A 24,081-nucleotide genomic window follows, 5' to 3' on the forward strand; every position below is an offset into this window, starting at 1 on the left:
ACTTTGAGACAGGATGACAAATGAGAGTGCTACACTGAAAGCTTAAGAGGAGAAATGATCTGAACCAAAAGGTACTTCCTAGAGGCCCGTTAGTGGGTGCAACATCCCTGGTCACAGAGGAGGGAAAAGATTGTAAACATTTCTCAGTAGTTTTGGCTGCTAACCAGGAATGGACTTGTATGCTCTGTGGCATAACAAAGCTGCAGTTTTAAAGCAGGGGCACGGTAGTTAGAAGTTACTCTCACACTTTATTTCCTTGCAAAATCGTACCAGGGCTAGGCACAATCTGGGCTAGTATCATCTGGTAACTGTTGATGTGAGATGCAGGGCATATTTCAGAGTAAATAATTGAAGACTTTCTGGTCTTTTTCTAAATGGAAAGGTAAAGCTTTCCTGTAACAAAAAAAAGTATAGAAGTTTCTGGAGCTGTGGCCCCTGAAACCTGTTTAGGTTTTCTGTTCAGAGAATTTTCTGTTCCTAAGGTCTGTACCTTTGCACAGCTATTCAGTCTTCTTTCAATGGCCTGCCTCCTACTGGAGAGAGCTTTCTGAGGCTTCCCAGCAAAGGCTGCCGTATTTTCCTGACAAGCAGTTTCTCCAGCACAGAAAGATACAAGTTTTAGGGGAAGCAGCTAGCAGCTCCCTCTCTTTCCTCTACCCTTGTTTCCTTCCAGCTAGTAGATGTGGATTCTTTTTAGAAGGATTTACTGTGGAAGAGGGCAAAATCTGAGCAATCATCTTGTTCCTACCTCCCACTGGAAGATTCCTAGAAGTAGCCCATCTGTTCCTCACCTTTCAAATCTCAGTTCTTGTAGAAAGCATGCTACAATCTCAGGCTTTCACCCTAGTGCTTTGCTGGTTTAAACGATTAGAAACTATTATGTTTTGTTTCACACTGTATCTGACTGAGTACCTGCTTAGGGCAGTTTGCAACTAAGATGAAAAACATTTCCAGTTCTGTCACACATTTTTTGTGTGTGACAAGAGAGAGGGAGAAAAAAGGGATGGGGAATTTTAAGCTCAGGTGAATTTCCTATATATAGCATATCACTTTTTGCATGACAAATTCAGAATGCTTTAAAATTCATATAAGAACAGTCTTTATCAGTACAGTAGATGGATACTATTCTTTTCATTGTTAGCAAAGCATTAGATATTTGTGACTTTCCCTAAAGGTCATAGCAGCTCACTGGCAGAATCAAGAATATAACCCAGGGATCTAACACCTGGTTCCCAGAACACAGCATTTATCACCTGGTTTAAAAATATATATGTATAACAAAAGACATTAATCAGAGGAACATGTCATTAACGGTAAATACTAAAATAACCACATCCATGAAACATATGTAATATATAACAAAGTAATTTGTCTTTTTTAGCTAAGGAACTACAACAAACTTGATTCTAATTTTAAATCTGCAGTTATTAAAGGCTACAGTGAGCAGTTCTGGTTTTAGATATTTGCAGTCCTTTTTTATGTACCCTACCTCATACAGCTGTAAACAAACAGCATCTATGAATCCAACCTGCATGCTGGGAATTTTATTTTTCTTCTCTCTGTTCATTAGATCCTGCAAATAAAAAGTAAATAAGCTCTATGTTTAAATACATTAAATAAAAAGAGAATTCAAGAGAAGGCTGGAATTACACAGGAGCAGCTTAAAAAGCACAGTAAACTCAGCATAGCAGGGTATCAGTATGTGTGTTATGCTGGTAATTTGACTGCATGACAGGCCTTCAGATCTTGTCTTTGGACTGGCAGAGCCCAAATAGCCAGAGGAATAAACAAACTTACCTGCTTAGGATAGGTCACAAATGGGCACCAATCTAGAAATGTATTTCCTAGACAATTCTGCAGTACTGACTTGGAGGAAATAATGCTGTCTGTTCTTTTGGCTCGAAGAGAATGAGACAGTGTTGGTGTTTGTGAACCACAGAAGAAAAGTGACTACCAGGAAGACAGGGAAGGAGTTGGTTCTGTGTTCTGGTCACTGGCAGAAAAGCTGGCTTTTGAAAAGTGTGTTAACTCCTGTTTGTAGGAGTCATTTTGAAAGAGGTGATTCTGTGTGATTCTCTCACTTACTGTTGGTTCTATGTTGAGTTCTTTCCGCTCTTTATCTCCTTGGTCAAAGAACTCTGTAGCTACAAGCTCAGCAATCTGTAAGAAATTTCACACATTGAGAGCTATAAAAGTTTAATTGCTACCTATGATTGAAACAGTTTTCCTGTGTGGAGCTTCTGGCCTGTATGATGAAGACAATGTATCATAAGAATATATATATGAAGTATAAATACTTCATGTATTGTCTCATGTCTATGCATAATACTGTGGACTTGTGTAAACCCTACTACCAAAGCTTACTTTATGTATTAGTTAAATCTCAAAATAATCCTGCAAGGTCCTGATGTACAAATTAAAACATATAAATGTTAAGGACTGTGTTTTAAATCTAGAACTAAGAGCAATGATTTTCAAAAGTCACTAATGATTTTAATTTATTACTTTCTGGATAGTCTACCTGTGAAATCTGATCTCTTGCACTTAAAAAACATTAGGCACCTGCTGTTTGAAAAATCATTTCTGCTTAGGATATATCAAATTTGGAGCTGCTATAATGAGACTCTTCAGCTTAACAGTTAGCTTTTAGAATTCTTCATCACACAACTGTGCAGAAAAAAGTGCACTTGCATGTGCTGATACTTATTCTGACAGTACAAGCAAAATGAATAAAATGGCTGGAATATTAGCTTGTAACAGCTGGCATGATAAACACAGACAAAGGTCAGCTGATCCTAAGTAGTGTTGACTGTCTTGTGATAACACAGAAATGTTCAAAATAACAAAAAGCATCCTAATGTACTTTCAGGTTACTGCTTAACAGGATGACATAGCTAAATGCACAGATCCTGCTGCAAAGACTTGAGAAAATCTTCAACCCCCATTTAGCTCTTTGAATGATTGCTTCCCAAGGCTCTGCATTCCACCAATGCCTTTACAGTGAGGGACGCTAGATGGAAGAAGCAGAAGCTATTATGTAAAGCTTATATTTAGAAAAACTTTAAATTAAGCATATACCCGTTGCTGAACTGGCCATGGTTTGGTTATGGCTGATAAATCACAAGCAGTCATCAGCATTGCTCTGTAGAAAAAAAGAAAGAAATCCATGAATTATTGTACGGTGAAACTTACGTAGCCATCAGGTCAAGTGATTAGTAAATAGAATATTCAATTTCAAGGAAAATCAAAGTCAGAAAAAATGTGAAATTAAAGCAGAGTCATGAAGATGTCCAAGGTCTGATAATGTGATAGACTTTCACCTGTGTGAAATGAGCCCACAGATATGACAAATCTGGACAAGCTCATTTGATGGATTCACATGAAATGAAATGAAACAGTTCATTTTCTACTGGACAGATATCACATTTATTTGCTTCTGTCATTAACAGTGACTGCCATCTTTGTTGACAGTTCCAGTATGAGGGCCAATGACTGATTTTTAAAGGCACTGAATTTGAAATAGGGTAGCTTGCCTTTCTGAAACAACCTAAGTAAGCCTGCTTTTATGTAGCTATGCAATACAAGATGTGTCTCTATTCTTAATCTTTTTTTTTTTTTCCACCGTCAGAAATGAATCTACTTCAAAACAAACAGCCTGTCCTGAATCTTTAGACTATTGGTTTCAGCAGTTCAGTACTTAAGAACAGCATATCCACAGCAAAAGAACAACAGGGTACCTAGGCAGGAGTCCTATGCTCTTTAGGAAGAATAGAAATGCTTATGTAACTTCACATGCTACTTACCCAAGTTTATTATACATGCTACAGAGTTAGACCCAGGAACTCATTCAGTGACGAATGTCACCTCTGCCAGTTTGTACAGGCCCAGAGTATACAGATCTGCTGGTTTTACTGAAATTCACAGCGGTGTGGCATGGAAAATATGGTGCTTAATATTAATCAGCTTTTTAATCATCCGCATTTACTTACAAAAATAGCTCCTTCTGCATAGGATCTTCCCAATTAAATTGCTTCTTCCTTAGAAGTTCAAAAAACTCTCCCCTCCTCCTTTAAAATAAGTAAAAAACAAGAAAAGTTTTTACAGCATGCTGACACAATCTAAACATCCAACAAAGACTGTCCAGCCAAACTTGCTTCTAACTTACTTTATATATAGTGCTAGGTCTGTGGCAAGAATGGCTTGTTTTATCATTTTCAGTGTGGCCTTGTATTCTTCAATGGAAAGGCTGCTGAGAATCTGATTTCCCTTTACAGAAAACAAAACCAGTGTTAACAATAAAATGGGCAACAGCTCACCAATATGCTAAAATCTCTCTTACATGCTGAATCATTCTTATTTGTTTACTAGTATCTGTTGTTATGCTTTTATCCTGCTACCTTTTGCAGATTCCCCAATTAAAAAATAAAAACTCCAGTGTTCTTGAGTAATGGCAGACAGCCCTGCAGCAGCAGTCTCAAAACTGACTGTATTACAAAATGAAACTGCAGACAGAGCAATGTCAAAGCCTGTTAATTTCATCCACCATAAATAAATTTGCTGCTAGCCATATCCTAGCATTTCTTTCCTTTCTTTCCCCTCCTGAAGTACAGGAACTGTAACAGATTCTCATACCTGCTTATAAATCTCATGTAAATTAAAGTATTTTTCTTTTATTAAGCAACATAAATAACAAACTATTACAAAAAAAGATAAGATCAGCAGCCCACTGTGAAATCAAAGCATTATGGAGCTGGTGGGGTGGCAATTTGCCTTTGCTTTTTTCCGTATTTTCCTGTCTGAATAAGAGAGAATCACTTACAACATTAAGGACAGCAAAACTATCAAACCTGTGATAGGAAATGAACAGTGAAAATATACTGCTTTGAAATGATTGTGCATGCTGAATAACTGGTCTTAAAATTAATTAATAATATAAGAGAAGAAGAATGTGGTTTTATTTGCGTATTTAGCTAACTTAGGTTTGGCTTCACTTTGGACTGTCAACATTAGCAGTGTTTGGTTTGGTCTCATCAGGACTGCTTTGTGTATGTGTAGGCCGGAATGTTTTTTTGAAATGAAAGCAAGGACACGGGTTTGTATGGTGGTTCATAAGAGGTCATGAAAATGGCAGCAAAGCGTTTTGTTTCCTTTGGTTCAAGGAAGCAGGTACTCAAAAGGATATTAGTGAAGCTTCCCTTATCAGGCAACACTTGGAAAGGTTTGGTGGCACTCAGAAATGGAACTGTAATTTCAAAAGTCCTGCATTTGCTTTCTTTACCCAAAAAGGAATAAAGTTCATTTAGGAATGTATAAGGGTGGGAATCTATCCAAAAGCTAAAAATAAAGGAAGTGAAACAGGGAACAGCTTCCTTCAGTATGCACAAAAAAGAGGCACTCACTGGACTATTCAGGATCATAAGGCATTGATCGAAATGGTGATGCTCCATGATTGAGTGGCAATACAGTTGAGCCAGTGGATGTTCACTTCTGAGGAGCAGAAAAAAACCCACATATCATATTGAAAAATCAAATTAAATATATTACTCACCCAGAACTAATTTCCCATCTAATGTCCTTGGTATTAACTCACCCCTCCAAACACTTGTTCCTAACCAGTTCCTTTCCGCCTACTCCTGTGTAACTGGCCAAACAGAATGAATACATTTGGGAGGATGCAGGGGGAGAACAGATACAAAGACAAGGCTGCTACTTTGTCAGACCACTGACAACTCTAATTTTTTACCTTCTGTTACCTGTAGAGACCAGCAGCACACAAGGAGTGAGAAAATAATACAAAAATTTTAAAGAGTAAAAGTTCTTGTTTAAAAAAGGAAAGGTAACAAGAAAAGTTCCTTCGTAAGCAGAAGTTGTTAAGCGGCAATTTGTGTGTGCGTGTGTGACATTTTAGACATGTGCCTAGCCTATTAGTCAGCTCAGCTACTAAGCGTGCAAGTAATAAGGCAGACCTAATCCAAAGCCAACTGATATCAATGGAAAACCTTCTGCTGACCTCAGTGGGCTTTGTTGCGGGGGCCAAAGAATTATCAGATTATTTCCTATTGTGCTACTAAGCGATAATGCATTCGTCACCACTCTCTTCATGACCAAACTACTCCAATATCATTACCTTCCCTCTGCCCAGTGCAAAATCCAAAGGGAAACAGGATGTCAGTTGTACTACAGGCAGTGAAAAACAGCAGTGAAAAAAAAGCCAACTGCAGGAATGCAGAATGTAAAGCTATCTGAGTTTATAACACAGAATTTACTGTTTTGAGTAGCTTTAGACAGAATACAGAAGCTCCTCCTCTCTGAGGATTTCTACGTTTCCTTCCCTTCCTCATTGCATAATAAGGTTCTTAGCTTCTGCTGCTTTATCTTCATTTTCAACCCCTGTTCCCACAATGCTTATCTCATCTCTTTAACTGAATTGGGATCTTGGAAGTCTGTTTCACTGCTGATCCTGAATCTAGTACTGTAATTATAACCTGACCTATAAATGTTTAATCATGTGAGAAATCCTTTTTTAGCATACAGTTCCATGGGACTTTTTATATGGTTAAGGATCATTCACATGAATAAGTGATTGCAGGATTGGGTCCCTATGTGAGTGACTGCACACAGAGACTCATATAAATGACAGAAGAGGAGACTCCAGGGATTTAAACAGCACAAAAATGAGAGAAAGATGGAAAGACAAACAAAAATGCGGAAAGGAAGATTAAAGGATGCAAGCCCCTGAGGATTATGGGCTGGCTGCCCAGCACCTCCTCTGAGACTACTGCAAAAGTAGTATAGCACAAATAACCCTGTGTGTTTCTGTAAGGAAAGAAATTGTAAGATGGTGCCAGCACATCCAGGGTGAAATTCCCATTGAGTTAAATGGGATGCGTACTATGTCCTAAAGTTCATCCTGATTGAACAGAGAAATACGTGAGAAAAATCTTAGCTTATCTTCCCAAGTACTGCACCAAACTAGGGCTTGCTCAGTACTCACAGACTCTGTTTGGGAAGTCACCAGTGCCGGAAATAAACTCAGGTTTCTATTTCTGTAGTACCTAGCATTTCTCTTAAGCCGCCACGCTAGGCCAAAGGACACCATTGCTTTCTGAACATAGTGGTTTGGTTATACAGTTTTCATATGCTGTGCTTGCTGTCTTTACACATTGTTTTGGAAGAAAAACAAAACAAAAACCCTGCATATCTACCAAAAGACCTTAAAACAGACCATTTCCTGTAATTTCTGCTACCAAGACAGTTTTAATTTTTGAAGCCCTGTTGCTTAAGAAAAGAATCATGTGACAAATATCCATTCTCCCTGCTTCCAAGTAAGAAACAGAAGGGATCCATTCCTGGAAAAATAACTTTTCATTTAGATTTAAATGAGGGATTTTAAAAACAAGATTCATGGAACTGTTTGTATTGAAAAAGAATTACTAAGCTGTAATCATCTCTACTTCACAGCATGTATGAATGTTAGGTTTTGCTGTCTATGACACTTTCCCAGGACATTTTTGAGAGGAGATGACGCATCTCCAGATGTTTTCCAGGAAATTTATTTTTAAATAAATAAAGCAGAAAATAGCTAACTGGTTCAAATTGTTGCAAGGCTGCAAGTTACTGGATTCCCCTATTAGGGAACTAGAAAAAGGTCACTTTCAATCTCCTTTTTTTTTCTTTTTTTTTTTTGCTTTACACATTAGACTTAGTGTTATTCTGAAGATAAAACTATTAATAATATATCTGAAAGGCAGGAATTTATCCTGCTTCAGCTTACTGAATACTTCCAGTATTCTCTGCCTCAAACAATCTTTTTCTCCCCTAGTATCTTACTTTACACACAGCAAGAACAGCAGACCACTTCTTCCAGAGGTAGCTTCAAAACCACTCTCCAGCTCTGCCAGAAAGAGATACAAGTATATGTTTCTGGGTGTCTTTTCCCCATTTCTGGTAAGATCAGGACACACTGCAATATCACAGTAGTTACATTATAGCCATGTTTATGTTAAGCTGTTTATTTAATCAAAGAATCATATACTTTTATATGTGGAATTCTTTGAAGTGAACTAAATTCCCTGAAAAACACATTTTGGGCAGAACTGAAACTATTAATAAATTCTAAAAAACCCCAAGTATTTTTAGCTAAAAATTAAAATAGGGGGAAGATTTCATAACAGTTGAAATGCTTCATTTTGGTAACTTGAAAAGTATTTTGTTTAGTAAAAAAGAAAAATGTTTTGTTTCAAGTTTTTAAAATATATTTTGTCTTTTTGCTTTGCTTTTGCTGCTCTTGAAGTTAAAAGGGAAGAGTACAGATAATCCCAAATCAGTGCAAAACAGTCATACCTTTTTAATGTGATTTTAAATACGTATATTATCCAAAGCAATTTCAAATTCATGGAAATTCATGGCTAAATTATGAGTAAATCAATCAGAGCTCCACATGATACGAGACCCGTTGTATCATTGCTGCAAATCCCAACTCTGTGCTGGCTCAGACCAGATGGCAAACAGGTAGCTGGGCAGTGAACAACTGGTGAAAAGCTGCATGTTTTCTCCTATGTGAAGTCCCTTAGGAGCTGCGACCTTTCGCTACCTCTGTATGGGAAATGGGGAAAGGGACATCTTGAACAGGTGCCGGGAGATGTTGCCCCTGCACAGTCTGCCGAGAGTCTGCTTCACCTGCCATCAGTAGTTAGTCAGCTCAGTGAGGTTATACATCTTTGCTTTGTACTGCTTAAATATTTCTGACTGTTCTTGCGCTTACTGCTTTGCCAAAGCCTGCTCCTTTGTACAGCCTCACACTGTCAAATCGATGAGGCTGTACTTCATTTAGCTGATTTTGGTATTCATTTGCTTTTATTTAACTTCTCCTCTCTGACTTACTTACCTTTGTATGTAAGAGTTGTTCACTCCTCTGTGATCCAAATCATGGCTTAGAGCTGCTATCAGCAAAGCAAGTGTTTCTAAGTCAGTCAGTTTGCTCTATAAGGGTAATACAAGTGAATTAGCTTTGCATTAGGAATTTATTTTGCACACAGTATATTATACCTGCTATCTTTACCACATAGCTGATAACAATTCTAGCCCAAAGAGGACAAGGACATACAATTTTGTGTTAAGAATAAAGAGTTATCTTTTAAGTTGTGATGCATAGTAATAATACCTCTCCATAGGCCTCAAAGCAGTTTACAGAGGGAAGTAATATCCTCTAGCCCTATATTACAGATGAGGAAATTGATCCAGAAGAGGAGGAAATGACTTGCAAAATGTCACCTGGCAGGGAAGAGACAGCATCAGGATTTTTTTTTTAATTCTGGCCCTTGAGTGTTAGCTCAGTTCCTCTATTATTTTAAAGGAGTTATGCTACATTCCCTGAATTGGTGTAAGAATCCATTACACAAGTGTCCTCAGTATAATCAGAAGAGAAAAAAGTCACACTCTTCATTGATCATTGGGCAAATAAATTAACAGAAGCTTAAAAAACATTAAAAAAACCCAAAAACAATATCTGACTCATTATTAACAGTTTACTAATAGAGCGCCAACAAGGATTAGTCTGCCAATAAACGGGAGGAGAGGTTACAGTTTCTCCTTCATGACTATATCATATCCTTAATATTGATTAAGAGTATTTTATAGATATTTTATTTAAATCTGGCCAGTAAGAAGCAGAGGCTGGGCAAAGCTGCAGTATTCATATAGTATTTTTTTAATGGGAGGAGAATAGCAGGCACAACAGTCAGGACAGAAATTTGAAGAACAGCTGGTGACAGCACAGCCACGGGGGGGGTTTACCCTGCATACAATCAAATCCAAATTTTCTTTAAGAGGTTACAACTTCTGTGGAGTTGTATCTGCTTTCCAGATAATGAATCCTGTCCTTTGTGTAGTCAAAAGACAAATCATTTTGGAAATGGCTGATCTTAAGTTTCTTGAAGGGAATTTGAGTCCCAATGCTTTCTTTTCCTCCTGGACCAGAGAAAAATGAGAGACTTATGTTCAGTGCAGTTTCTGACTCCAGAATCTAGGCCACGAAAATCAGTGGAGTGAATCCAATGTAGTTAGGAATGAAACAATTTATGAAAATCGCAGTGGGGACTGACAGGATTCCAAAAATAGCAAGTGACCAAGTTATCAGAATCATCTGAGATTGCTAGACTACACACACAGCAAAACTGCTGTGCCCATTTCTTTTCAGTATAAAAGGATCCTAAATGTGAATATCTTTGTCTTTTCCAGGCTCTTTTTTTTTTTTTTTTTTTTAAGTGAGGAAAGAAATGCCTCTTCATTATTGGTATTGGTCTTCGCTCTACAAATAGGATTTATTTATCCTCTCATAAGAGATTACTCATAAGAGGATAAAATAGGATAAAGAGATTTACTCATAAGAGTAAAATAGGATAAACCAACTAATATCAACTGTCTCGAATCAAACTGAAGAAAAATGTTAATTCCGAATAAGCAGAAACATTTTGTTTTCTTCAAGAAAATTAAAAAAAAAAGTTGGGGAAAAATCTTGAACAAATTTTTCATATTTTGGGGGTTATCTAACTCTTCAGTATTTGTAATAAAGAATCATTAAGTTGTTTTTGAAATAATAATTTGACTTAAATGGAAGGTTGAAACATTGTTCAAAAGCATTGAAATGAACACTTTTTTACTTCCAAAAAGTGTTCTATTATTTGTCTAAGGCTGTACCCAGCTCTGTTTCTGAATCTAATGAATATTATGAGGAAATGTCTTGAAATAGGGCCAGTCCTTTTCTTCTACACCTTCTTGACTTACAGCATAAGCATTAACTTTAAAAAAGGACATAATCAAGTGCCTTATTTGAGATATTCCCATTGGGAGTATCCATCTGATCATTCCCAGAGGATTTGACTGAACCCAAGTATATAATATGATAACAATTTAACAAACCAAGCACTTAAAGCCAGAAGTCTTCAGCAGAAATACTTTGATTTTACTAGTGAGACTGCAGAATGATTGATACATATCTTACTGCCATCACAATCAAACTATGCATCATTACAGCATTTGTTTAGCCAGAAGGTTCTTAACATAGAAACAGCAAAATGTACCTGAATTTTACCAGATTTTAAAGCAGCAAACATGCACTGGGCCGTATTAAAGGCATGTCTCCAATTGTGATAAGCAACATTTTTCCGATAATTTTTCTTTACACTTAAAATCCATCTGCAGAGAACCTTTAAGAAACAGTATTATGTTGTTAACTGCAAAATATGTTATTTTTTAATTTTTTTTTAAGAAACACACTTCTTTTTCCAAACCCATCTTGAAAATTTTCTCTCTTAAGGGAAAAATTTCCTTTTACTTCAGTTAAGTTCAAATACGACAAAACTGTGAACATGGATAAGAAGAATATGGTTACCGTCACTAATTTAGCCTCTTCAGTAAGTAACATGGGTGGCTGTGGTTTTTATTACTGAGGGCTAAATGTTAGTGTCAGATGCACTGCTCTTGATCCAGAAACTGAGTTATGTTGAGCTACCTGGGAGGAAAAAATTGCTTGTTTGTAACCATGTATTTCATAGAGGTAATTAATTCTTGAATTACAGAGATCTCTTAAGAGCTGTTTTGAAAATGGACATGTATTTTTTCACTCAGATCAGCTTGTCAAAAGACAAGCAGAATTGGACTTTGGAAAGCAAATAAGTATGATATAAAGGTACTAATTACTATATTGCAGGGTAGTATCTTTTTTTTTTTTTTTTTTATGTAGGAGGAAAATATGTCCTGGCTGCTTTACACAACAGAATTACAAATTGTGGCTTATACTTTAGTTTTACAAAAGTGAAAGTTATAAAGGCCAGATAGTATTTTGATGTATACTGGAACAGATCTCTTAGCTTAAATGGATACATCATACTGTTTTATGTTATATGCTCTCTGAGCATCTAGTTTGTTTAAGAAAATTTTTGGTATTCCTAGTGAAAAAGTCATGTTTATACTGACAGGAAAGGAAGTCTAATATCCATCCATCCACACAGAAGATTCTGTGTAGACAAAAGCAGCAGTATTCTGTGTCTTTCTACTGTTAAAAAGGAGTATGCTGCTACTGCCGCTGTTTTTTAGCTCTGTTAAGGAAAGAGGAAAGTGTAGCTTCAAAACTGTTAATGCTCTATTGTTTCTATTGAAACATGTAATTATGTGTCTATTGTCACAGTGTTATTTTGTTGTTGCAAATCTATTAGGATTACTCTATTAGGAAGCAGAAGTCCACCCATTTCTGGGCTACCTATCACCATAACTCTCTATTCAAGCATATCCCTTAAGGAAGTAAAAGTTCTTGGCATTACTGCAAAATTAAAACTTTTGCACTGCGGTATTCAAGAGATCAGCCTAGATAATATAATACTGCTGTCTGCCCTTAAGCTTTACTAATCTAAATGGATATATAAACTGATCTAGAAATGAAATACCTTTTTCTCCTTACTAGTTTGCCTGCCTATTGGGTCCTCCAAATTAGTCCTGCATTTTGATAATGAATTTCAGAGGTTTTATTGAAGAATACCTAAAGCAAAACTAAATCATTTAAAAATGAAGATGTATGCAAACAGAAATCGTATGTGCTGGCTGGAAGAGGCCTAAGAGATCATCTAGTCTACCTCCAGGCTCAAAGGCAAAATAAGAATACTTATTTAACTCACCTCTGACAAAGATGTATCTAAAACTAGGTCTATTGGCAAAAACCTCTAATGGAAATTCCACAGCCCGCATAAGTAATCCGTTTCAGTCCTTACTATCTCCGTAACTACAAAAGTCCTTCTAATATCTAATCTAATCATTTTGGGGGGGAAAAACTATGATAATTATATCTTTTCCTACCTTTGGTGGACACAGAGAACAATCTATATAACTGTCCTCTTTACAGCAATCTTTCACTTACTGAAAAGTTGCTATCACCTCCCTCCTCAGTATTGTATTTTCTAGAGAAAATCAACCTAATTAATTTAACTTTTCTCCAATCCTACATTATTGTTTCTCTCCCCACAATTTTTGTAATTAATTTTTCTCTTCATTTAAGTGTGGTACTCCAAACTCTGTCTCATCAAAGATGAGCTGTGAAATAATTTCTCCATGGGCCTTATATACCATTCCTCTGTTAATAAAGAATGAAATTTGCCCTTTTTTGCTACTATGGCACATTATTGACTTAGTTTCGGATCAACAGTAGCCCTGAAATGTTTTTCTCTATTACTATTGCCTATTGTTTTGTTTACCATTTTGAATTTATGCATTTGATTTTTTCCTAAGTTTTATTCATTTATTCTTGCTGATTCTGAAATACTTTTATACATTTTCAAGCTCATTGAATTTTAACAAAGTCCTTTACCTCCACTCTCCAAGTTTCCTCAATGCATTTTTTAGTCCATCATCCAAGTTATTAATTATTCAGTAGAACTGGTCTCAGGAGAAACCCCAGTACTGCCACTGGAAATCCTTTCTTAGTTTGCCAACTACCCTTTAATACAGGTTTTCAGTTAGTTGTGCATCCACTGTAGGCTTATTTCATTATTCTCCTGATAGTTGTCTCATTATGTGAAATAACATGTGACAGCATTCATACCTCATGCTTCATTTGGAAATTTTGCACCAGGTTGAGGTCTGTGAACATTCGAATTGTACACAGTGTTGTTTCAAAATCTGATAGCTCAAAATCACTGAAGTTGAAGTCAGTTAGGTTGAGAGATTGTGCAGATGGTACTACAGCAGCCTAGAGAAGAATAAGAGAACAACACTTAGCACTGGAAAAGATAACATAACCACAGAGAGAGTAGCGTAATATTAAATTTTACCTTCATATTATGCTGAAATCTGGTGATTTTTCTTTTGATTTATCTTTCTTTAACCTTTCTTGTTTAACATTACCTTATTTGCTTCTTAGAATTAACATACACTTTTTCGTAACTCAGGCAAACCAGTCTGTTACCTAAATCACCTAACACAAACTGTAACCAAGAATACATGTGAAGTTACAGATCTGAGAAATAAGACAGTGAAATTATATGTTTGTTTTTATGGATGTACAGAAGTCAAAATCTGTAACTGCTGGCATTTTTCTAAAAACAGGAAGGAAAGGCATGTCTGTAGCTAGAACAAAGAGTATCTAACAGCATCCACATCCAGCATTATTGTACTCGGAGCCTGTCCATAGGCAGAGCTGTTTATACAATTGAGATCTTGAGGTAGTAACATCTTTTAACATGAAGAGATTCCACAAAGCAAAGAAAGATTTCAGGCAACATTTGCTGTAATAGTAATAGCACTTCCATAGCATTTGACATATGAAGATTCAAAGTACTTCACAGTCAGTAATGAAGTCTTGAGAAAAATAATAAAGGATCAGTGTTTTCTTTTGTGGGACATGCACCACGAATGAAATAACATAGGGGTCATGCTGAAGTATAAGCTAGCCTCTGTTCTTGAGGAAGAAAGCAAAGGGGTAAGAATGAAAAAAATTAAGTTGTTGAAAATTATGTTACAAAGTAAAACAAACTAGAAAAGGGTAGAAGACAACTATTTTCATGAAAGGCAAGCCAGTTAGAGTCTGGATGGCATAAGGGAAGTTTTGAGTAATGAAGATGATGGAATGTGATACTAAGGAAAAAAATTAAGTTTTCTAAAGGAAAGAATAATGCCAAAATGAGCAATTTTAAGAATGGTCATTGAATTAGGTATTTTGTTCATAAATGCACGCAGAAATCAAATTGTCAATGAGTTTGTATCTGTACTGCTATATAAAAAAGTACAGGGTTCACTCTCTAATGATGAGGCCAAATGGCACAAACTGCTTTCAACTCTATATTGCAGTTGGTCTGTGGTTTGCTTTGGGCTCCATGTGGTGCCCTGTTGTCCTAAGATACCATTATTATTTTATATGCATGTTTTCTTTTTCAGCTCAAATTATCTGAAATAATTTGATTGTTCTATTAAAAGCTCAGAGTGATTGTTTCATAGCATGAAAATAAAGGTACGCGTTTCATGTCCTGGGATGTGATGTGAGGATATGTGGCTATAATCTGAGGGTACAAAACCCAGACTAGGCTAGAGGGAGCCAAATCTGGTGCAGTCTCATCTATGCTGCCTATTGAGGATGGCCTGTGTTATGTGCTTTGATACTGCCTTAGAAAGTGTTGGTTGATATGGCCAAGATTGTGCTAGGAAGCGTGTGATCAGTTAAGCAGTAGGAGTGATCACTGGTGCCATGCTGGATTTACCATGGTTCTGTTGTATACAGCAGTAAAGATGCAGCCACAGAGATTAAGACAAGCACCGAAGAGAAAGCATTAGAGATGAGGAGTGTGTTGTAGCATGTCAGTGCCTCTGTATCAGTGAGCAGCAGCACGTCAGGACTGAGGTTCAAAATGTGTGTGATGCTAACTGTGCCAGAACTGGTAAACACTAATCCCAATCTGGTACATGATCAGTAGTCTCGCGCCTTGTTCTGTGGCACCTTGCCTTGTCCAGTCCTGTCCCACTGTGCACTACCCAGCTCGTGGTCCCCTATGTCTGCCTTCCTCTCCATCCCTCTTGTTGTCCTTACCACAGTGACGATGCTATTCGCCCAGCACCTCCACTTCAGCAGAGAGAACTGGAGGGAGTGGGCGCAGGCTACACTTTGAACTATGCTTGAAATCATAGCTGTAGTTACTCCTAAAACAGTGGTTTCTAAACACAGAATTATACATGAGCAGAACAGGACACTGCACAGAAAAGTAACCACAAAAATGAAAACAATCATAGAATTAACAATTAAATACAGAATTTCTGTGAAAAGCCATAAAGCTGCACCCATACTGTGGAAGCCTGAAATGTACAAAAGATATAAAAAGTACAAAATTCAGACTTAAAAATACTGAATGATTTTGAGTTGACACTAATATTGCATCAATCGGTACTGTCACTTTAATTCTCGAGAATGATAGTATCTATTTGTATTTCTGTTTTTCCTGTAATTACAGCTCTCTGGCCAAACTGTATCTCTCATTGTTGGCCTTGTAATATCTTGCTTTTGCATGACATATTGATCTAACTCAGTAACTGATCAGTTTAGGCTTCACTATAACTTTTATTTCTGAAAATACGATGCCTAACATGCAGAGGCACATATAGGTAAAGGACTGTTCCATGTATTAATGAAGTATTTCTAAAGTAATAGTAAAAAATTCAATTACCGCTGTTACCTGCAGCTCCCTCGTTTCCTCCTCAGCAGCAGAAGCATGGTACGAGAGAACCTGCACGAAGAGAAAAAGAACCCTTAGTACAAACAAAATTGCAAGATCATAAAAAGTAGGGGCTTATTTTTTCTAAAGCAGAAGTTGCAGTTTGCAGCTGCAGTCCTGCAATGCATTGCACTTGCTGAAACCTAGTGTCCATGCAGGGCCCATACTGGTTTTAAGGGAGCTTTCTAAAGGCATCTGGGGAGATATCTGCAGCTTTTACAAATCTCACAAAGTCTTCTTGAGTTAACTAGGCCAAGAAAATGTAAATAGTTTCTATAAATGAACAAAGAACTCTGATTTTCTCTTTGGAAAGTTTTCATGCCCCACTTTCAAAGACAAATAATTCAAGGAACAGCTATAATTATGGGCCTGACATTGTTGCCATAATAATCCTTTCAGGGGTTTATTCAGACATAAAAGAGTTTTGCCCTAGCTGAAACTTGGCAGAAAAGTCTGAAAGAAAATATGTTTATTTTAAATTAACAAAATAAACTCATATTTTTTAGCTGTGAGAATGAACAGGACATTAAAATGTTCTGAAGTTCTTTTTAGCATACATGCAACTAAAAGAATAACTATTTTATGAAGAAACCATTTTACATGTTAATCTACAGTCTTTTTCTCATTTTGGAATTTGTATGTATGGACTTCCATATTATCTGTGAAGTGTTATAGCAGGAGAATTGCTAATTTGTCATGTAAAGTAAACAAACAGCTCATCTCTTTTAAAGCACTGAAATTATTTTGACAATAATTTTACCACCTTTTCATATGACTAAATACAAGTTTATTTGGGAGTTTTAATGTTTCTTTTGGAGGCTACAGGGTACATAATTCACATTTTAGGAATTCTGTAAACACTCTGTTTATATAATGAATGTTAGGCGATCCAAAGTCTACAAAGTTTTCACTTTCAGCTTCAAGTTATCACCTCTGAGTAATTCAGCTTCTTAGCCTAAAACCCTCTTCAGCCATTAAACTTAACAGTAACCAGTTCAAAGAGGGAGACCAGGTGATGTTCATCTTGATATGGTTTGAAGAAGTCTGAGGAAATTGCAGAAAACCTACAATAATGCTGCCCTTACTCCACAAACAGGACTGAGCCTAAATCATCACAGAAAACCTCAGACAAGAAAAGGAAGCCCCTAATCCCCCAAAACATTTCCTCTTCCGATGCGACAGAACAAACAAGCGATGTTGCCAACGTGTAGCCTTGCGTAGAGGAAAAGATGCATTTAGGTTCACCACTAAATACAAGAAAGTTAAAATACAATACCAAATAAAATAGTATGCAGGCAAATATGGAAACAAGCAGAAAAATATAGTATTCCTGTGCAGCTCATGGGGCCAAATGCTGATCTCATGTTAGAGAACAATTTCTGTTCAGTATTCAAGTGAGTAGCGGCAGTTATGTGTAGAACAGACAGGGTATGGCGAAAATTAGAATCTGTATTGTGCCAATTAAAGACCACCTAGATTTTGAGCTCACCTCTAATGTCACCATCTGCTTGGCCATTGCTCTTTCTACAGCTTCATACATCTGTGTATTCTGGATTCCCAAGCCACAAAAGATGACAAATGCTTCCAGGAACTGTTCATCATTTCTGTTGAAAGCCTTGATTTTGCCTGAGTTTTCTTCCATCTTATTCACCAGCTGACAAACCCCTAACCAGGATACCGAAATTAAAAGAAGTAATATAGAGAATTGCCAAACTATCTCCTTATTGTATGGAACATCAACAGAAAAATTAAGTTTAAGACTCTGTTTAGCCTGCAGTACAAATCAACAGTATACGTAAAAGTGACAAATGAGAATGCTATAGAATCCACCCCACATTTTTTTTAGAATTATTTCACTGTATTACAGAACAAATACTTAAAACACTATATATTGTTTAGTAGACTCAAAAATATTTATAAAACAGAAATGTTGGGCTTTACGGACTTGATTATCTTGCAGAATTCTAGGGTAGTTTTCATCCTGACTTTTATTATTAATTGTATTCTAGATTGATTTAATCCCTGAAGACAATTTGTCCTTTGGAGGCTAATTAAATTTTTGTAACCATGCCAGAAGAACATTTATGAAAGTCAGAACAGTGGTACACAGAGTTTTCACTTCCTTATTTGAGTCAGTACCGGATTTTTTTTTTTCAAAATGAACTAAACAGAAAATACTGAAGTGGAGGCTCAAAGTTCAAGTGTACTTGCTGATTCTATGAAGATGCGATTGAATTACAGCCTGCTCCAAAGTCTACTAGTCATGGAAAAGCCTCCAACTGAATTCAGCTTGATAGCACCAAACTTGTTGATGTTTGCATTTCTTTATTTTATGCTAATATTTCATAATGATTCTGTTCAGTACCAGAATTTTCTGTGCATGTGCCATTGAGGGGTCCGACATATAACTTCTACCAATCCTTGCTTCAGCTAAAGTCCCTGGTACCATTTAAGCAAAGGAGAATTCACATATGTACCTCACCTGAGCTTTCCCTAATGGATGGCAGTTTCTGCTAAGAAATCAGAATGTGAATTAAAGCAACTGCATTGCAAGTATAGAATGCCTTTGGGCAGAACTGCTGTGCGGATGATTGTTATCTTAAATCCAACGTTTTTTTCCCGACTTTCCACATTTTTGAGGAAAAAAGCTAACATTTTCCTGGTCAACTGCAAATAATTATCCCAGTGAAAATCATAGTTTCATTTGCTATAAATTGCTATTACTTATCAATTTGTACACTGTATGTATTTTACGAAGAACATTTTGCAGTAGAAATAGTAATCTATTAAATATATATTTAACCCATAAAAATGAAAGGGAAGATAACTATTTAGTATGATGTTTCCAGAATATTATTACTAGTTTTCATGTTTTCTTGTTTCAGCAAGATTTACATAGGCATACATGAACAGAATCTGAATGCTTGCCTTTGGTACTTACAGCTTGCCATCATAAGGTCAGGGAGGCCAGATTTACTCTCTGCTTATGGATAAGGAATTATAACAAATACTTTTTTACATCAGTACCAACAGCGAACATATTCAGCAGCTACTATAAGGTCTTGTCAGGGCTAATGATTTTTTACATGAAAGTATTTCTACCATTTTAGCACTCTACATTTGTTGACTAAAATAGCCCTTCAAGTGTTTCATTAAAGGAAAAAAAGTCTGTGAGGGATCACGTTTGTGTCTTCCCTGTTAACAGAATGTAGAAGTCTTAGGGGAAAAATGCTGCACACATGAAAACTGTGTTTTCAGAAGAATATTGGCCTTGTATGTACAAGCTTTAATGTGAAAATATAAGAACACTACCCTGTTTCCAGGGTAGTTCCAGGGAAGTTCTGGGGGGGTTGGGAACTTATTTTAATATCAGATTCTGCTTGAAAGAGATCAACTGTAGCTGTAAACTGTTGGGGCAGGGACTGAGATATCTGAGTATTGCAAACAGGATTCTCAGCTTCAATGGACTGAGACTACTAGATAATTCAATGATAGTAAAAATACATAATTTTAGGGAAAAAGAATTCACTGAGAACAAGATTAACTTTTTCCTGGGAAAAAGAAGCTGACTTATTAAACTCTATAGGGCAGTTTCATGAAACTCACTTTCAGATCTCTGTTTAGTCCTATTTATGAAATTACAATTATTTCCATAGCAACTGTGGCGTAATAAACACAAGATTTAAGATTCAGCAGAATAAGGCACAAGAGCAAATGAATTCTTAAAAGACACAGCTTTTGGGTGTATGTAAATTTCTCTTAAAAATGAAGATAACTAGAGTAAATATACTATGTAATATATAAGAAAAATACTCTTTAATTGAAACATTTTTCAAAAGCTTCCCCAAACCATCAAGGGGTCCATAGCTCAGAATTAAAGAATCCCAAAATTCTTTTATTGGGACACACTTACAAAACCACAGAAAGATTCTATAAAGTTTTCACCAAATACCTGAAAAATGCTCAAGTCAGGAGAATAAAAAAGTTTTTTTCATCTCTCTTGCCACTAAAATTTGCTTGGTTGTGTTGTGGACAGCTTCTCCCCCCACCATCTGCTCCACCTCCACTCCCCAAATTCTGGTCTCAGGAATACTAATTTTAAAAATAAAAAAGGAGACCTATAATTTTCTTGAATAGTATACAGTACACTAAAGGAACTTCTAGGTATTGCCCCAAGACAACTTCTTGCCCTATTAAAGATCTGAACATTAGGTGGGCTATGGAACCTTAAGAGATTTCAAAGAGTATTTCCCAATGAGAATTACTCAGATTTGAAAAGCCCACATAAATGGATAGCCTAACTGAAATGTTCGGTTTGAACTTCCACAGCATATGATACCCCTATAAGAGATCAGATGCAACTGTTTTATCAGTAGCTAACAACATAATGAAATATCTCTAGCTAAAGCTCCAACAGTTCAATCTTCATCTTGGTCTTCTGGGTCTGGTAGAATATTTAAAGGAAAGTAATAAAAGATCTCATTGAAGAAGCCTGGTATCAAAGGAAACTTCACAGAACTACATTAGGTAGCAATGTCTGTCTGCTTTGGGCGTTGAAAAAAAATCTGTCTTCATGGAAAAGGGGCCTCATATTTACTACAGACATTGATTAGGCAGTATTGCCATATTTCTCAAGGTTAATTACTTGAAGACTTGTAAAAAATGCATCCTTGGAACTCTGAAACATTTCCTTGCCAAATTTCATAAAGAGGAGGATATTGAACTCAAGCTCCTATCTGGAAATCAGTACATTATATGTTCTATTTGCTTGTGGAACTTACTGATGCCAGGAAACCAGACTTTAAATTCTATTCCTCTTAGGACAGGGAAGTCCTGGTAATTTTCAAAACTATCATCATCCCATTGTCTAAGGTGAATCTGAAACCCAGCAGAAGTCTTACAACTCATTAAGCTTATTCCCTGAAGTGTTGTTAGGACCAGATCCTCAAAACTCTTTAGGTGTATGCTTATCTTTGAGGATCCAGACCACAGCCACCTAAATATTTTTAGGGAATTAAAGAGAACTAGGCTTCCAAGTCTCCATAAGGCTCTAGGCCTTTGTGGACCTAAGTGATGTCAAATTACTTCTGAAATTTTTACCCCAGGAATCCAGTGGTAGTATAGCCACTCTTTAATGTAGAAGAAAAACAGTCCTAGAAAGAGCAGAAGAGACACTGTAGAAGGTATTTACACTGGGTAACTTTAGGGACCTAATCTAGTGTCTTAAAACAGGATTGTAGGCTCCCCATATAATCCACAGATAGAAGCAGGCACCTCCAAAGGACAATTCACAGCACCAGAAGGGAACATCACTTAGTCTTCTAATGTATGTGTGTTTTTGCAGCCAAGTCTCATTTGAGGAAAGTGGCAATGTCCGTGCAGTTCAGCTTGCCTTCCCCAGTGCAAGACTTCCAGGCTGCCACCACTGTTCCCTTAAAGCCCAGCACTACAGACAGCTCAGGCCTGGAGAGCTTATTTACTGGCATACATTTTTTCTGTCTTTTACTGCCTTTTAAAAGACCTGCACAAACAAGAGTGAGATCTGACCCTCTGAACAGGAAACAATGAAAATAATTTTACTTACAGAACATTATCGAATGCAAAGAAGCTACAAAAACAGAGAAATATCACAGGGGTGTTGTAGACGGTAATATGGTAGGGAAGCAATTTACAATCAAGGTTGCAGTGGTCTTAGTTGAAAGCACGATAATTAAGGATCTTTTCCCATGCTTTTAGATTCCATGTTGCCAAGGTTTTACTATGGAGCATGTAGCATGCTATGTCTATGAAATGTACAAATGTTTTTTTGTAAAGTTACCCACCTATCACCTTATTCTTTTTCCCGTTTTTGATTGGTGTACACAGCAAACTCTTTATGTTTTGGCTTACATTTTCTGCATTGTCATTCTGTTAAACAAACAAAAAAATATAGTTACAATTTTACAGACAAGTTTAGTTCAAGTGCCTAAAGTGAAAAAACTGCAGAGCTGAGATCTAAAACTGTTCTTGGTTTACACACTCTTTTTTTAAAGCAACCATGTTTTCAGAGAGTTTGCACATCTTTGGCTGGTCAGTATAATAAACATTGTATTTGATACAAGCTTTGATGAATAATAATACAGATGATCATAATCATTCAGTAGGAGTTTACAGTGATTTGTGTCCATGTGCTAATTTGATAATAGATTCTTTCATTAGAAGGTAGCACTTCCATGAAAATGACAGTTGTGCACACTTGCAGTATGCCACTGTAAGGAACAGATGTCATAAAAGAAGAGTAGCTACCTGGCATTATGCTAATCATGTATTTAATGATACTAAAATTTTCAGCAGCCCTTTTGGTTTGTTTGAGATTCCTTGATTAAAGAGATCCTTAATCCACCATGGCCATGAAATATGCCTTAGTGGAGACCAAAGTTATGATCCAAAGCATGACTAGTTTTCTAAAAAGGTCAACATTTCTGCAGTCTTTTCTTTGCTGTCAGTTTATCTCAACGCATGACTGCGTTGACAAAGCAAAAGGCTCTTGTTTGGAATGACTCTCAAGATATTTCTTCTATTTCAGAATGTCTTCAAATAGTCATCTATTTCTTTATTGATGTAATACAGTACATCCATCTGATTCTGTTTGTTCTTTCACTCTTGCAATTAAGATAGCTTTGGGCTTCATACTGTAAAGTGCTGAGTTCTCAGTTCCTGTGTTGCTCAGTCCTTCATAGAATCTCACTCCAGAACAGCAGTGAAACCTTGCACAGAGAAAAAGGGAAGCAACACAGCTCACCGGTGTGAGCCTGCCCCTCCTTTCCACTTACTGAAACAATCACACTGAACATCATACTTCCTGACCTTCCCGTTGTGCAACTCAGAATAAAGAGTTTCGTAAAAACTTATCTATCTGCTCCCATAATACCTCCTCCTTCCTCTTATTACCCTCTACCTGAGCCCCTCCAGCTAAGAGGCTTAAATATAATGAGAAGAGCAGATATTTTTCTAGTTTCTGCATTGAGAGAAAAATAGTTACAAGTTTGTTTTTTGTTGACAATGACTTTAAAAGGCATCATGACTTTAGTCTGAATCTTGCCAAGTGACCTTCCCTCCTAACTCTCCCGTATCTGTCCGTGTGCTCACTCGCACACCATACCAAAAGCTGACACCACTTGATGAAGCGTGAAGCATAAGCTGCCAAAGAAATGTGAAGTTGTTCCTTCTTCAAAACAGCAAAGAGTCTGCATCCATAACATTAATCTTTGCCAGAACAAGACGGAAAGGATGGAATGAACAGGAAGGAACTTCTGAGACCTTCCCAACAACCACAATAAACTACAGAGGGTTACTTTGAAAACCTCCAGCTGCTCTTCACTCAGATGCTTTCCTTAGAACATACTGCTACCTCTCAACCTTGTAGCGTGTATTTATTGACAAACAAATGTTAGGCTTTTTTAATAAAGGCTGTAGGGAGAAAACCCTCTCCTGGTCACCTTGCTCACTCTGAGTATCGTATCATTTGCACAGTGATAATGAACTTCATTGAAAAAACTCTGCCTTCCAATTAACACAACAGGAATAATGAGGGGAAAGCAAAAAAGATTGGAGAGAAAAAAACGGAAAAATGTTTTCCATTTCTGAATTTCAAACCTAAGTGTATTTTACTTACTGTCCAGGGAAATCTTCTATCTTTGCAGACATCTGGGATGTTGAGGGGCTCCATTGTATTCTTGACATATTCAGCATACATATAATTGATTTTGTTTGTATCATAGTCCCTGAAAGATAGAACATTCCTATTACATGCATCATATGACAATGGTTCATATCATTATGCAAAGTAGGTAAT

The 24,081-nt window shown here is 36.7% G+C and overlaps 1 protein-coding gene across 7 annotated transcripts in view; it reads right to left on the bottom strand.

Moving 5' to 3' along the window:
* The window catches only part of PDE5A (phosphodiesterase 5A), a 65,520-nt gene that overhangs the window by 7,354 nt on the left and 34,085 nt on the right, over nucleotides 1–24,081 (bottom strand). For 6 of the 7 annotated variants that reach the window (XM_013951652.2, XM_067297651.1, XM_067297655.1 and 3 more), the window contains 13 exons: nucleotides 23,902–24,010; nucleotides 22,070–22,154; nucleotides 17,737–17,912; nucleotides 16,200–16,259; nucleotides 13,592–13,738; nucleotides 11,082–11,207; nucleotides 8,888–8,982; nucleotides 5,400–5,487; nucleotides 4,166–4,266; nucleotides 3,990–4,067; nucleotides 3,079–3,142; nucleotides 2,086–2,160; nucleotides 1,490–1,573 (listed from right to left, as the gene is read on the bottom strand). In XM_013951652.2, the coding sequence (XP_013807106.2) occupies nucleotides 1,490–1,573; nucleotides 2,086–2,160; nucleotides 3,079–3,142; nucleotides 3,990–4,067; nucleotides 4,166–4,266; nucleotides 5,400–5,487; nucleotides 8,888–8,982; nucleotides 11,082–11,207; nucleotides 13,592–13,738; nucleotides 16,200–16,259; nucleotides 17,737–17,912; nucleotides 22,070–22,154; nucleotides 23,902–24,010 (1,288 nt within the window). The remainder of the gene's footprint in view (nucleotides 1–1,489; nucleotides 1,574–2,085; nucleotides 2,161–3,078; nucleotides 3,143–3,989; nucleotides 4,068–4,165; nucleotides 4,267–5,399; nucleotides 5,488–8,887; nucleotides 8,983–11,081; nucleotides 11,208–13,591; nucleotides 13,739–16,199; nucleotides 16,260–17,736; nucleotides 17,913–22,069; nucleotides 22,155–23,901; nucleotides 24,011–24,081) is intronic. The other variant, XM_067297650.1, reaches the window with a different exon arrangement.

The sequence above is a fragment of the Apteryx mantelli genome, chromosome 5 (assembly GCF_036417845.1).
Source record: "Apteryx mantelli isolate bAptMan1 chromosome 5, bAptMan1.hap1, whole genome shotgun sequence".
Classification (NCBI taxonomy): Eukaryota; Metazoa; Chordata; class Aves; order Apterygiformes; family Apterygidae; genus Apteryx; species Apteryx mantelli.